At 38.9% G+C, this 15,558-nt stretch overlaps 1 protein-coding gene across 7 annotated transcripts in view; it reads left to right on the top strand.

The window, feature by feature from the left end:
• CECR2 (CECR2 histone acetyl-lysine reader) overlaps nucleotides 1-15,558 on the top strand; it is a 173,864-nt gene that overhangs the window by 99,874 nt on the left and 58,432 nt on the right. For all 7 annotated transcript variants that reach the window (XM_038576255.1, XM_038576257.1, XM_038576259.1 and 4 more), the window contains exon 2: nucleotides 6,772-6,866. In XM_038576255.1, the coding sequence (XP_038432183.1) occupies nucleotides 6,772-6,866 (95 nt within the window). The remainder of the gene's footprint in view (nucleotides 1-6,771; nucleotides 6,867-15,558) is intronic.

Raw genomic sequence — 15,558 nt, 5'->3', positions numbered from 1 at the left:
ACCACCTTCCTTAGTAAAAGATCAAAGAAAATTCCTGGAGATTAGAAGTGTGTCAAACAATAGAAAGCTACCTTTAATGTTATTTAAGAAAAGATATTAAGTGAATAGTTGTTATACATTAATGGAATTGGTAATGTTCTTTCTGTGTCATTTGTCTCCAGTCTAGAAATCATCTTAGTTTATTAGGCAAGTGGGACTTTTTTTTTTTTTTTAAGATTTTGTTTATTTATTCATGAGAGACACAGAGAGAGAGAGAGAGAGAGAGAGAGAGAGAGGCAGAGAGGGAAGCAGGCTCCCTGCAGGGAGCCTGACACGGGACTGGATCCTGGGGTCACACCCCTGGCTGAAGGCAGTGCTAACTGGTGAGCCACCCGGGCTGCCCCAAGTGGGAGTTTTTAAGGTAAAGAATTGTTAACAAGTGTTTTTCCATCACCTATGCTAAAGGCCCTATTTCTTTCTCATTGCCAATCAGGGTTTGAAGCTGTTGCCCTCACTCAGTCCTGAGTTCTTCTCTGAGCAGCCACCGCCTGTTCTTGAGGGTAGAGGAGGTGGAAGGATGTTAAACAGACTTGTCCCTAATGAACTGTGACGCCAGCTGCAAAGAGGACAAATCCTGTTACTCCCTCCAGCTACTCTCTGAAGCTACAGAGGAGCCATAGGACCAGGTCCCCCTTCTCCTAAACGATTGGCCGAGCTATCTGCTCCCCCACCCCTTCCTCTTCAGTCCCAGAGCATTTTGGCAAAGTTCAGATTTCTGTGCTCACAGCTCAGTGCCCACAGTGAAAAGGAAATACAAAAGGGGAGGAGAGAAAGTGTGTGTGGGGGGAGGGGTATTTTAGGAGGGTAGTCCTTATTTATTCCCTTGCTTCTAAGACTCTAAGCTCTGGGTTTGAAGGCCTAAGTAGCAAAGCTTTGAATAACCTGGGTTTCCAAATAATTCCTTGGAGAACTGTTGGGTTTTTATTGGCTTATGAACATGGTAGGCTGTGTATTAAAAGGATTTTAATTTCTGTTAAGAAACCTGAATTTTGAAAAGACCACTTTCTATCTCTTCAGTCTTTGCTTCCCCCCCACACACACACACTTTCATTGTAATCAAGATGAAATAATTGTAATATTAGCATGTTGTGGAATATTTACGGTGTGCCAGGCTCCACTGGCTTTTATAAGCATTGCCTCATAATAATCATTACAAAATCCTTGGTGGTAGTTACTTTTAGTGCGACAATTTTTTTCTGAATTGTGGTAAAAAACGTAATATAAAACTTGTCATCTTAGCCATTTTTAAGTGCACAATTCAGTAGTGTTAAGTATATTCACACTGTTGTGAAACAGAACTCCAGAACTTTTTCTTTTTTACTATACCCACTAAAGTGAAAAATTAACTGATAAGCAAGTTATTCTGTTCAGCAGGATTAAAATTGCTTTCCTGTTACCCATCTTCTTTGCTGTCATTCTATAGCATTCTTAATCTTTGTTTCACCATAGGGTGAAAACTGAGGCCTATATTAGTGTGCCTTGGTTTATCCATGTAGTACCAACTGCTGGTGTTAACTGTAACTAAGGGGAAGGAGAAAGGTGGGAGAAGCTTGCCCTCCAGGGGATTTATCACCTATTCTTCATTGTAATCTTTACCAATTCTGCATTTTCAGTTCTGCTGAGCTAGAGGGGAAAACTTCACTGATAACTTTGTCACCTTACAAGTCACCATGAACCCTGCATATTTTTTGGTGGGTTATGTAGATAGCTGCTGATTTATGAAGCACAATATAGAAGTACATTTGAAAAGCAGTTTTATATTTTGAGCCCATTTTCTTACTGATTTCTGAGTTTACTGTATTCCATGAGTAAAATGGTGGTAGGCAAGGGCGAGGTGTTGAATTTTATTTGTAAATATCAGAGTTCCTCTCGATACTTGTGTCATTTGAGGAGCAATTCAAGCCTGCTCAGTTCTCCTTGGAAGAGCTGATCCAACATCCCTGAAACTCTGCCTTTCTGTGTAACCGCTTTCCCCAGTTGTTAACTCATTAGATCATGGCTGTGCTAAGAAAAGGAAACCTAGGTTCACTGCGGAGAATTTTTTACCAATGCCCTTTAGCCTGCCCATCACAGTTGAGTATTGAACAAGAGCACTTAATATTCTTTTTTCGAATTAAGATAAGGATGTTACTCCCTAGTTTCTGCTGATGATGTTAAGTAAGAAAACTATGGTTGAATCACCAAGGAAGCCTGTTTACTGAGGCAGGCAGAAAATATAGTGAAACAATTTTGTCTTTCCTTCTTTTTCTTTTTTAAATTTCAGATTCACAGATTTTATTAATCCGTGTTTTTAGTTCATGACACATTCTATCATCATTGGTCTACGAATGTTTTTGCTTTATTCATTTATAAGTGATACCATCTGTGAAAATAGCATCCATCAGAGTTAGAACATCATCAGTATCAATGTTGCTCTCTCATTCAGTCTTCTACTTCCCAGCACCTATGGGAATTTTTAAAAATACAAATAGGGAATAAAAATTTCCCTTGATTGGGAATCCCTGGGTGGCTCAGCGGTTTGGCGCTTGCCTTTGGCCCAGGGCGCAATCCTGGAGTCCCGGGATCGAGTCCTGCGTCGGGCTCCTGGCATGGAGCCTGCTTCTTCCTCCTCCTGTGTCTCTGTCTCTGTCTCTCTCTCTCTCTCTCTCTCTAATAAATAAATAAATCTTTTAAAAAATTTTCCCTTGATTTATTGAAGAAAATAGAGATGTGTTATACAAATTAATAATTTTAACTATTGGGCATGTATTTTAAGATAAGCTGTTCTTACATTTACTAATTGTAAATTGACTTACTAATTTTGATCTCTGCTAACTGCCACAGGTTAACAAGATGTTAGTTAACTTGAAAATAAATAACCTAATGTAAGTAGAGTGTGGGTTTAAGAACATCATATCTTTTGGCCATATCACTCTTTTTTTTTTTTTTTTTTTTGCCATATCACTCTTAATCTTTGTAGGTCTCAGTTTTTATTTTGTCCTGGAATACCTTGCTTCATTCTAATTTGTCAGTAATTCTATTTGATGACTCTCTGGGAGCAGTAATAAAAGGATATTGGCAGTTGATATTGTTTGGAAAACACTGTAACCAGAAATTTCATGTTATATCCTCACATTCTAAATAGATTTATTGCCAGAAATGACATTCTTCTGTAAGGCCCAAATGACTCACTCTGATAGAAACAGAAACATATTCTTATCAAGCATTCACACCTAAGGGAGAAGGGAATGCCTGTGGGTGGGGGAAGTGCATAGAAAAGAAAGGGAATTCATAATAGAACTTTAACTGCTCTTTTAGGAGTGACATTTTTTTCCCTTTTTGTTTTCTTTTTTTGGAGTTTCAGCATAAAAATTAATGCAGATTTTACATTTTGCTTTGTAGTGTGACTGTTTTATAAAATTACCGTTTTAAATTACTACTAGGACGCCTGGGTGCCTCAGTGATTGAGTGTCTGCCTTTGGCTTAGGGCGTGATTCGTGAGTCCCAGGATGGAGCCCACTTCTCCTCCCTCTGCCTGTCTCCCCCCCCCCCCCCCCATCTCATGAATAAATAAAATCTTCAAAAATAAATAAATAAAAAATTATTTACTACTGAATAAAAGTGATCGACATGTATCCTGCTTCTAGGAATCCTGGCATACCTTCACAGAGATTTATGACAAACTTTTACTTAGTTTAGCCTTTACTTAGTAAAGCCTTCCCAGTTCTTATCTCTTCAAATGTGGACTTTATCATAGTTTAATTTGGTGCTTTTCTTTAAAAACACTAAAAAGCATCTGACTATAGCACTTTTAATCAAGAAACACGTCGTACTCTTTAATTTACACTGATGAGGACAGAACCTCAGCAGGAGTGTGTAACAATTTGTGACCATACAGTGTTGAAGATGTTGCTGGAGAAACCAGCAAAGTGGAACTCAGCTAGGAAGATTTTATAGATAAAAGTTTTTCATGTAAAGGACCTGTTACAGTATGGCTTTGGAGGAGGGATTTCTTTCTGCTTAGGCAGAATGGTACATTTGAGGGCTTGGTTGGGAGTGGTGGAAGTGGGTTATTAGAGCTGTTAAAGCCATCAGGCTTTCTAGCATAGAGCACATGGGCCAGTAGGAAGCAGCTTACTCTGTGGGAAGAGCCCTGGATGGAGTGGTTGGGGTTTCACTTGGTCCTGGCACTGTTTTGCTAAGTACAACAGGAGATGCCAGTTAACCTTCCTGGGCCTAGTTTATTTATCCTTCAATTGAGAGAGTTGAAATAGTATAATCTGTAATATATCTTCCAGCCTATGATTCAGTAATTCTGGCTTCTCTATCAAATGAGATGGCCTGGGACTTTGTGTTTCAAGAGTTCGGCTTCTGTTATAATTGCAATTTGCTTTGGAGTCTTGCCCAGTGACCAAACATAAAATATGAACCATTCAAATCTTCCCTTGCTGTTGCATCACATTTATTTCTATCTGATCTTGAATTCGTGTTTTTCCCCGTTGCTGCTATTTCTCTCATTTAAGTCCTTCAGAATCTTTATCCCAGGCTCTTGCTTGTGGTTAACCTCACCTCGCACCCTCTGCCACTAGAATCCCTCTTAAATACACAACAGCTAGAGAAGTATCACTGTGTCTTTTCCTCAATAAAAATAATTGTAATGAGTCTCCATTGTTTTCCAAAGAAACACCAAACTCATTAGCTCAGTATCCAGTACTCACATTACTTCCCCTCATATAATCTACAGAATAGTTAAAATGAAGCAGCTGTCTTCTTGGTGGCCTTGCTCCCTGTGTCATCTGCACCTGCTCATGCTCTGTTTCTCCCCCCATTGCCACCCAGCCACAATTTTCCCACTGCAGGTACTACCATCTTCATGCAGTGTTTTAGGCTTCCCACAGCCACAAGTAGTCCTTTTCTTCTCAATTCCCATTGCACCCATAGCACCTTTTGTGTACCTAATAGTGCTAATTGGTTGGTTTGTCTATCTGTTTTTGTACTCATCTCTCCAAACTAAGCTCCTCAGTGCTTAGGAAGTACTATATTATCTTACACAGGGTGGGTGCCTAGTAAATATTGGTTGAATGAGTGAATTCTGGCTAATTATAGTTCAGATCCCAGTTATCTCTGGTTGGGAGAGTTTCTTGTTTTTTGGTTGATCAGTAACTAGAATGTAGAAGAGAACTCTTCCAACAGTAATTAATAAGCTAATAGAAGAATAAGAACCATTGCTATAGATATAATTCCCAGGTTTATAATTAAGGCAAGCAAAACATTTGCAAGCCTCAGCCTTGCAGTCTTTGAATTTTGAGTTTCATTCACCTGTGTTTTAAGGCAGCACAGGCTAGATGAACCTTTTCTGGTGAACCACCTCATGGTAGTTTCTATTTTGCTTATTTGTGTCCATTAGTTTGCTGAGCAGTTTTTTGTCCTATGAAGGTTTTATTTTACTTTAAAAAAAAAAATATTTATTTGAGAGAGGGAGAGAATCTCAAGTAGACTCCTGTTCACAGATCCCACTACAGGGCTCTGTCTCACCACCCTGCGATCACAACCCAAGCCAAAACCAAGAGTTAGATGCTTGACTGTGCCACCAAGGTACCTCTATATTATGAAGGTTTTAGAGGGAGTGTTTACAAACTTGAGAATTAAAAAAAAAATAAATGAAACCATTAAAATAATTTACATAATTTTATTACAATTATTAGCAAAACGATAATGTTTTTATAGTAGCGGCAGAATCCCCTGTTAAGTATGCACTGCTGTGTAATTGGTATTTAGGTCAGAAATTGTTTCTTATGCACACACACCTCATGCTTTCAGAACCATTAATACGAGAGCCTTCAAAGCTTGGTTTTTTTCTGTGTTTATAGATCTGGTGATGATTAGTAAAAGCAGAGCAGACCTTGGAAAATAGCTTGCATGCAGAATGCAAGCATTCTGGTTGAAACAGTGCTGTCAAACTTTTTTTCTCAAGAGCTGAGGACTTAGAACAAATTCCATCATCTTAGGAAATACTGGTTTATTATGGGAGTTTGAAAGGAGAAACAGGATCTCCTAAAATTTCCCACCATCACTTTGTCCCAGCAGCTCCTTGTCAATTTAGTCTTGTTCAGAATGCTAGATCTTTGGCATTGTCTGCTTGAGTCCCAAGGAAAGCAAATACATCTCACCTAGGATTAAACCATTAACATAGACATTACCTCACTTCTCTCTAGATGATGTAAGATTCAGCTCAGTTCTAGCAATCTCCTGTCATTAGTCACTTAAGTGTAGCCTCCTCAAAATAAGAATTCTTAACTATATTGCTCATTTACCAGTGCTTTTCTTCAATAAACATAGTGATTCTATAAAGCAATTGATTTACCTGTTATAAACTGTTAGGGGGATGAAGAATACTTTTTAATCACATATTTGTGACTTTCTTGTCATTAACGTAGAAGGCATTATAGCATATTTATATAAGTTAAGCTCTTTGATAATTATGCAGCTACCATTGACTTACAAAAAGAGATATATGTATGATTTTTCTGGTATGCAGAGAAATGGAATGGAGCAATGGGAGAAATAAACCCAATGGAAAAACAAAAGTTGAACTCTGCTCTTCCAGCAGTAACTATGAGAGGAAAGGCAAGCAGTTTGGCTACACTGACCCTATAGCGGGTTGGAGAGTGATATTGATAGTGTGGGTGGTAGGAAGGAGGGACAGGTGGATTTTAAGAAATCTTTCTAATCTCTCTCTCTCCTCCTCCATAGGAGTTAGAAGCAGCTCTTCACAGAGATGATGTAGAGTTTATCAGTGACCTGATCGCCTGCCTGCTTCAGGGCTGCTATCAACGAAGGGATATCACGTGAGTAATCCTGATTTTACTACATATTTTATGTAGAAAGAACTAATTGACGAGGTGCAGTGATGTTTCATCTCTCCTGTAACAAACTAGAACTGATCGTTAGTGGTATTTACAAATGGATTCCTCAGCTCTGTGTGTGACTCCTTCTGCAGTTCAGTTTTATTATAATCCTTGAGTTTATTTCAATCTGACAAGTCTATTTTCCTTAGTCTTGGATCCACCAGTTAACATAATCAAGTGTAGACTTCTTTTAGTTTATGCCCTTCTTTGTGATTTTTACAGAAATATAGCTTCTTGCAGTATTTGTAAAATGCCTAACTGGGGCAGCCCAGGTGGCTCAGCAGTTTAGTGCCACCTTCGGTCCAGGGTATGATCCTGGAGACCCCAGATCAAGTCCCACGTCAGGCTCCCTTCATGGAGCTGCTTCTCCCTCTGCCTGTGTCTCTGCCCACCCCCACCCCCCACCCCCATCCCCACCCTGTGTGTGTCTCTCATGAATAAATAAATAAAATCTTTAAAAAATAAAATACCTAACAAATTAAAACTAGATTTTACTACATTTCTACCACCTGGGTATCTTATGTTGTTCATATAACCAGTAGCATAATTTTAGTTTATTTATTTATTTTTAAAGATTTTATTTATTTATTCACGAGAGACACAGAGAGAGGCAGAGACACAGGCAGAGGGAGAAACAGGCTTCATGCAGGGAGCCCAATGTGGAACTCAATCCTGGGTCTCCACAATCACAATTCCTGGGCTGAAGGCTGCGCTAAACCGCTGAGTTACCAGAGCTGCCCAGTAGCATAATTTTAATATGGAGCTTCTAGGCTCCTTCACACCATAACTCCCAAGTAAACTGCTCTCCAATACATTTGAGATGTATAGACATTTAGAGCAAAATTTTATGTGTCAACAAATAAAGGATCTTTTCGATAAGGACTCATTCCTTGTTTTGACCCTAACTTGACATCCATTTTCTCTGCTACTACATTTCTGTATAGGGCGGAACTATATAGAGCTCACTCTTAGAAAGCTGAGACAAAATGGTTTTCCAGTTTTCAGCCCTCCAGTGACATGCAAGGCAGGGGTTTGGGGTGTTATGGATTATATTTTTCATACAGGTAAAAGTGGTATCTCAAATACTTCTGTTCTATTAAATTTACTCTTAGATATCTGTTAGGGCTGGGAAACTAGGCCCAATACTAATGTGCAGTAAACTTGTCATTACAAGATGAGTAAGAGATTGATGAAACGCCATCTTCTTCAGGGTGGAAGTTGGTAACCCTCAAAGGAGAGTTATTCCTCCCAGACTCATTGTGCTAATATAATGACTTTTTCCCAAGAATACCCAGATGGTTTTACTAGACAAAGAATAGATGAAAGGTGAAGAATCCATCTACTGTTTTGCTACTTGAATATGGTAATTAAGTTCTTCAATTCTTTTATAGGGCAATGGCTTTGAAGCACAGTTTTAATACTGTGATGTAATTTTACATTTTGTATCTTGCATCTTTTCATTATAACTTATTTTTCTTAAACAAGCTTTCCTTTAAACATAATTGTCAAATCAATTTGATAGCTAGACATTTGTGCCTAGCTTTTAACTGTTGTAAACAGGCTACAATGCATAGCTTTGGACATAAAAGTTTGCACACCAAGTGAATGATCTCCTTAGTTGAAATTTCTGGAACTGTGACTACTCAGAAGAAATGTCCTTTTAAGATTTTTTTTTTTTTAAGATTTTAATTATTTACTCATGAGAGAGTGAGAGAGAGGCAGAGACACAGAGACATGGAGAAGCAGGCTCCATGCAGGGAGCCTGATATGGGACTTGATCCCCAGTCTCTAGGATCACATCCTGGGCTGAAGGTGGCGCTAAACCGCTGAGCCACCTGGGCTGCCCATCCTTTTAAGATTTTTTTTTTTTTTTTTTTTTTTTTTTTTCCTTTTAAGATTTTTAAAGTAAATTTGCCAGGCTGCCCAACACAAAGGTTGTTCCATTTTAGCCTTGAATCTTCATGGCATGAAGGTATCTGCCTAAACCTTCATCTGAACATTACTCACTATTTGCTGGGCAGCAGGTACTGGTAGAACAGACATTCTCATGGCCTTCATGGTATTTATAGTAAGTATTCTTATGCAGTGAAGGTCCACTAGTAATTACAGCAATAGTTATGTAATTACAAATTATATAATCACTGTGGTAAACGTTCTAAAGTAAAAATACAGAATGTAAACAGCATATAACCTCCTGTGAGTAAATGACACATGAACTGAGCCTTCATACTTGGGCTTACTTAGGCCAGTCCTCATATTTTATAAGGCATAATAAGTGAGTGAGTGAGTGAGTGAGTGAATGAATGAATGAATGAAACCACCAACTATTTGCAGGTAGAAGGAGTGAGAACCCTAGAGTAGAGCCTAGAGATTATAGAGTAGAAGATCCCACATGGCTCAGAAACATGATCTGAGTGGCATGGTCCTTCCTGGTCCCTAGGTGTTAGATACTAATTTGTTGCCAATATCTAAAATGAGATTTCACCTTTCAAATCCCAATTTATAACACTTAGAAAATATCTAATGGTTTACCTATGAAGACAACCACCATCTGGAGGGCAAACAGGGTCTGGTCTGCCTCAGTACTTCACATTCCTAATTACTCTCCCTTGCAGAAGCTGCTTGTCTCTCATCCTCTGTTGTGTTCATGTGGCCTGCCTTACCTTTTTTTTATTTTACTTGACTATCTCCTGCACACATTTCAGCTAAGGGAATTCAATAAGCACAAAAGAAATTGGAGCCTAATAGGCTTTGTAGGCTAAGTTTAAAATGTAGGGGCTGGGGATCCGTGGGTTGCTCAGTGGTTTAGCACCTGCCTTCAGCCCAGGGCGTGATCCTGGAGTCCCAGAATCCAGTCCCACATGGGGCTCCCTACATGGAGCCTCCTTCTCCCTCTGCCTATGTCTCTGCCTCTCTCTCTTTCTCTTTTTCTGTGTGTGTGTGTGTGTGTGTGTGTGTGTGTGTGTCATGAGTAAATAAATAAAATCTTTAGAAAGAAAAAAGTGTGGGATATAGGGACACCTGGGTGGCTCAGTGGTTGAGTGTGTCTGCCTTTGGCTCAGATTGTGATCCTGAGGTCCTCTGATTTAGTCCCACATTGGGCTCCCCGCAGGGAACCTGCTTCTCACTCTGCCTATGTTTCTGCATCTCTCTGTGTCTCTCTTGAATAAATAAATATAAAATCTTTAGGGAGAAAAAAAAGAATCTGGCTTCAGTTTAGCTGGGTGTGTTTAACATAGGATTGCTTAGAGACTGCCATCAAGGTACCCAGGACGTTGAGTGGGGCAAGTATCCGTGTATTTGTTTTCTGTTGCTGCGTAACAAGGTTCTCCAAGTCTATGTGAGGCTCATCTGGATCTTCTGCTCAGTTTCCTACAGGGCTATAATCAGGGCATCAGCCAGGCTATGTTCTATTCTAGAGGCTTACCTGGGGAGCAATCCACGTTCATTCAGGGTGACAGCAGAGTCATTTCCTTGCAGTAGTAGGACTGAGGCCCTTATTTCTTGCCGGCTGTTGACTGGGAGCTGCTGTTAGCTCCCACAGGTAACTGACAATCTCTTTACCACTTTGCCTCTTACTGTGTAGCTGTTTGTTTCTTCAAAGTCAGCAGGAAAAAAGCTCTTGTCTGCCAGGAGAGAATCTTACATGATATAATCATGGGAGTGAAATCCTTTTGCCATATTATGTTGATTAGAAACAAGGTATAGACAGTCTGTCATTCTTATAACGTGATTTTTATGGGCAGCCTGCGTGGCTCAGCAGCTTAGCGCCGCCTTCGGTCCAGGGCGTGATCCTGGAGACCTGGGATCCAGTCCCATGTCAGGCTCCCTGCATGGAGCCTGCTTCTCCCTATCTGCCTGGGTCTCTTTCTCTCTCTCTCTCTCTCTCTCTCTTTCTTTCTTTATGAATAAATAAATAAAATCTTGAAAAAAAAAGAAAAGGTGATTTTATGAGGGTGTGAATACCAGGAGGCAGAAGTCATTCTGGGCCTCCTAAAGGCTGCCTGCTATACATGCTTTTATCATATTGACCATATTTTCCAGAACAAAACTAAATAATAATGGTAAGATGTATGCTTGCATCTAATTACATTTAGTTATTAATATTTAATAAATTGTGTGGTTACTTTGATTTTTTTTGTGTGTGTGTGTGTGTGGACAAAAAACAATTGACTTTTGGGTAATCATATTTAGTTTTAAAGGATCCTATAAGCCTACGTGTATATTTGAATTATATATACATATATAAATTATATCTATTTCACATAAAAATATAAGAATCATAAATATGAAAAAAAAAGAATCATAAATATGTGTGTGTGAATTATCAGTGAGAGGTTTTGATTTATTGTAAATGGGAGTAAATGGCTGTAACCAACTTGTTCATCATTTAATTTTATTCCTCCCATACTTACCATTAGTCTCTACCATAAATTGTAGAATGAGTATATACTTACTTTGATAATGTTTCCTATAAAAGTAATTAGTTTGGAAATAGTGGATATTTTGCAGAATATTTTTTATTTAGATGCCACCTTTTCCCATCGTTCATTATATTTTCACTTGTGTTCATTCATTTTTTGCATTCCCCTTGTAAAGTAAAGAAGAGATGGTATGAGGTCATCTCCTAGATTAATAAGATCTCATTTTATAGGGAAGGAAACATACCTAGACCGTTTATCAGGTCATGTACCTAGTTAGAAGATGAATAATAGCAAGATAAAGTACAAAAAAATGAAAGATAAATTTCAGTAAATTAAATTAAAATAAATTAACTTTATTGAATAATAAAATCTGGATTTTAGGCCTGTAACTTGGTCCCTTTTGTGGTTTTTCTTCTTACCATAAAATTAAGGAATTTTTGCAGTATAATAAAGAAGATTTTTGAAGAAACAAGTGTTGGTGAGGATGTGGAAAAAAGGAACCCTCTTATACTGTTGGTGGGAATGCAGACTGGTGCAGCCACTGTGGAAAACACTATGGAGGCTCCCCAAAGCTTAAATTAGAACTACCCTTTGATGTAATAATCGCACTACTGGGTATTTACCCAAAGAATGCAAAAACACAAATTGTAAAGGATATATACACCCCTGTGTTTATTGCAGCATTAACTAAATAGCCATATTTTGGAATCAGCCCATGTATCCATCAATAAGTGAATGGATAAAAAAGATGTGTGTATACATACAATGGAATATCAGCTATTAAAAAAAGAATGAACTCTCTATTTCTGTCATCATTCCATGCCACCATAATGGTGTGCATGAATGTCCTGGCAATGCTCTCAAGAGCATTAACAATGCTCAAAGGAGATCCACGTTCTTATTAGGACATGATTCAAAATCATTGTTCAGTTTCTCATCGTGATGATGAAGCATGGTTACATTGGCATATTTGAAATCATTGATTATAGAGCTGGGTAAATTGTTGTGACGTCAGAGGCAGGTAAAACACGTGTGGAGTATCAGCCCCAGATTTGATGTACAACTGAAAGATCTAGAAAAATGGCAGAGTAACCTGCTCCCGTCCTGCCAATTTGGTTTCATTGTCTTGACAACCTCAACTAGCATCATGGACCATGAAGAAGCAAGAGAAAAACACACAGGAAAGGAAATCCCGAGATTCTTTTTTCTAGGGATGTAATATATACATGCAAATAAAATGCCTCAATGGAAAAACAAAACAATGAAATATTGCTGTTTGCAATGACATGGATCAAGTCAGAAGGTGTAATGCTAAATGAAACAATTCAGTCAGAGAAGGACAGATACTATGAGGAACAAAACAAAGAAACGAAAAAACGGAGAAAATAAACCAAGAAACACTCTTTACTATAGAGAACAAACTGATGGTTGCCAGACTGGGGAGATACGTGAGCAGTGGGTGAAATAGGTGAAGGGGAGTAAGAGTATACTTACTGTGATGAGCACTGAGTAATGTGTACAATTATTGAATTACTATATTTTACATGGGAAACTGAAACTGATATGACACTGTATTTTAACTATGCTGGAATTAAAATTAAAAACTTAATAAAATTTCAAAAATTCAAGTTTTTTTTTTAAAAAATCAAATACAGTATAGAGTGGGAGTCCCCATTCCCTTCCTAAACATGGGGTACAGGATGAGCTGTACTAACTAGGTTTATTTTTCACATAGTATACCTAGAGGTAAAAATTGCATTTATATATTTCAGAATGTATTTTTCTCATCAAAATTGTTTTGGCTCTCATCACATGCAGTTGCCCAGTTTCATTCTGTCATCTGTTCCTTCTACGTCCTCTTCACAGTTTTTACCTTTGTAGACTGTACAGAGGACAGTGCATGCTCCCCTTCCACAATGCTGAATCATAGCAGCTTTTATAAATACATTTCCTCCTTATCACAACTTTGTCAGTTACTCCTACATGATTCCTTGTGAAGTGAGGGATTAATTTCTTTAAAATAAAAAGTGACCTCAGTCAAATAAAAAGTTTCAAATACTTGTAGTGGAGAAGAGAGAACGGAGTATTTCCCCTTGCCTCTTGCCAGCAGGTATTTCTTTGACTTTTCTGCTATTGAAGGAAGATATGAGAGTCTCAGATGAATGGAAGGAAAAAGAGCCCAGGGAGCTCAGTGTTTTCAATATTGACTATCCTTGGGTGTGGGGTGTGGCAGCACAGGCCTTACCAGTAGTGATGGAGTTCTTCCTTAAAAAGCAGAACCTGCTGTTAAATGCTGGGGCAAGTAGGTAAGCAGTTTTGTTTGTTTGTTTTTAAAGATTTTATTCATTCATTCATTCATGACACATAGAGAGGGAGAAGCAGGCTTCCTATGGGGAGCCTGATGCTGGACTTGATCCCAGGACCCCAGGATCACGACCTGAACCAAAGGCAGGTGCTCAAACACTGAGCCACCCAGGTGCCCCAGATTTTCAGCATTTTTCAAAGCACATTCTGCTAAACACACCTGTAAGATAGTGGAGTATTATGGAAAACATAATCGGTAATTTTTGTTTGTTTTAAATACAGGTGAAATAAAAAATATTTCTGGATGGCCAAATAAATTTGGGAACTAACAGGCACAAGATTTAGAATTAACTGTTCTGGAGTGAGGCTCTGACCTCTGCCTTTTGAAAACTTGTTATTGTTGGGGTACCTGGGTGGCTCAGTTGGTTAAATGTCTACCTTGGGCTCAGATCATGATCCTGGAATCCTGGGATCAAGCCTTACATGAGCTCCCTGGTCAGTGGGGAGTCTGTTTCTCCCTCTTCCTCTGCCCCTCCCCCCTGCTTGTGCTCTCTCTCTCTCTCTCTCTCTCTCAAATTTTAAAAAATCTTTTAAAAACTTGTTATTGGGATGCCTGGGTGGCTCAATGGTTTAGTGCCTGCCTTCGGCTCAGGACATAATGCTGGAGTCTCAGGATCGAGTCCCACATCGGGCTCCTTGCATGGAGCCTGCTTCTCCCTCTGCCTCTGTCTCTGCTTCTCTCTCTCTCTCTGTCTCTCATGATAAAATGAAATATTTTTTAAAAATTAAAAACTTGTTATTGATGTGTAATATATACAAAGATAATTGTATATTCTGTAGTTACACAGCTCAATGATTATTCACATTCTGAACACATCTGTATGATGAGCACCCAGACAAGAAAGACTACTACAATGGATTTTACTTTTTCCATTGAAAGGAATTGACCAAAGTGATAGTCATTTTGTCCCACAAGTGGAATCCACTAGCATTTAGAGTCAATGCATACTTTCTGAAGTTTTACCTTCATCTCATCCTATAGAAAGAGAAATTTGGACAAAGGAATGCTTGACTTTTTTGGTTCCAAGATTTACCTGTTGTGGGGAGCTAAGGCAGTTACTTGATTTCTTTGTGCCTAACTTTCCTCACCTCAGAAAGATAATAGTACCCACTAAAGTTATCATGAAGAGTAAATGAAATAATTTGTAAGAAGCCATAGAACAGTCTTGAGCTACTAATAAGTATCAATTTATTATGTCAGTAAATGTAGAAACATTCTCATAGTTTCTACACATGCTGAGTGGAAGGTAGACATTAATTCCAGCAGTTTTCCAATGTTACCTTTTTTTTTTTTAAATTTTATTTATTCATGAGAGACACAGAAGGAGAGAGAGGCAGAGACACAGGCAGGGGGAGAAGCAGACTCCATGCAGGGAGCCCGATGCGGGACTCGATCCCCAGTCTCCAGGATCACACCCTGGGCCGAAGGCGAAGGCGGCGCTAAACTGCTAAGCCACCGAGTCTGCCCGGGTCTGCACCTTTAAACCTGGGTGGCTCAGTGGTTGAGATCTGTCTTTGGCTCAGGTCGTGATCCCAAGGTCCTGGAATTGAGTCCTGCATCAGGCTCCCAACAGGGAGCCTGCTTCTCCCTCTGTGTCTCTGCCTCTCTCTGTGTCTCTCATGAATAAATAAATAAAACTTTAAAAATAAATAAAGTACACAGTTTGCCAGCCTGTTTTCAGAAAACTTAAAGATTACTATTCTAGTTTCCATTAACTCAGTCTAGTCTTTAAACTGGCTTATGGAATCCCCATTTGTTCTTGTCAAACTGAGATTTGTGCCCTTCCTTATAAAATTATACTTTTCTGTTTATCCTTACTATCCTCGGCCCCGCCGTAAATGTT

Source organism: Canis lupus, chromosome 27 (genome assembly GCF_011100685.1).
Source record: "Canis lupus familiaris isolate Mischka breed German Shepherd chromosome 27, alternate assembly UU_Cfam_GSD_1.0, whole genome shotgun sequence".
NCBI classification, from domain to species: Eukaryota; Metazoa; Chordata; class Mammalia; order Carnivora; family Canidae; genus Canis; species Canis lupus.
Note: the sequence above shows the minus strand (reverse complement) of the source record. Positions and strands in the feature narration are given on the sequence as shown.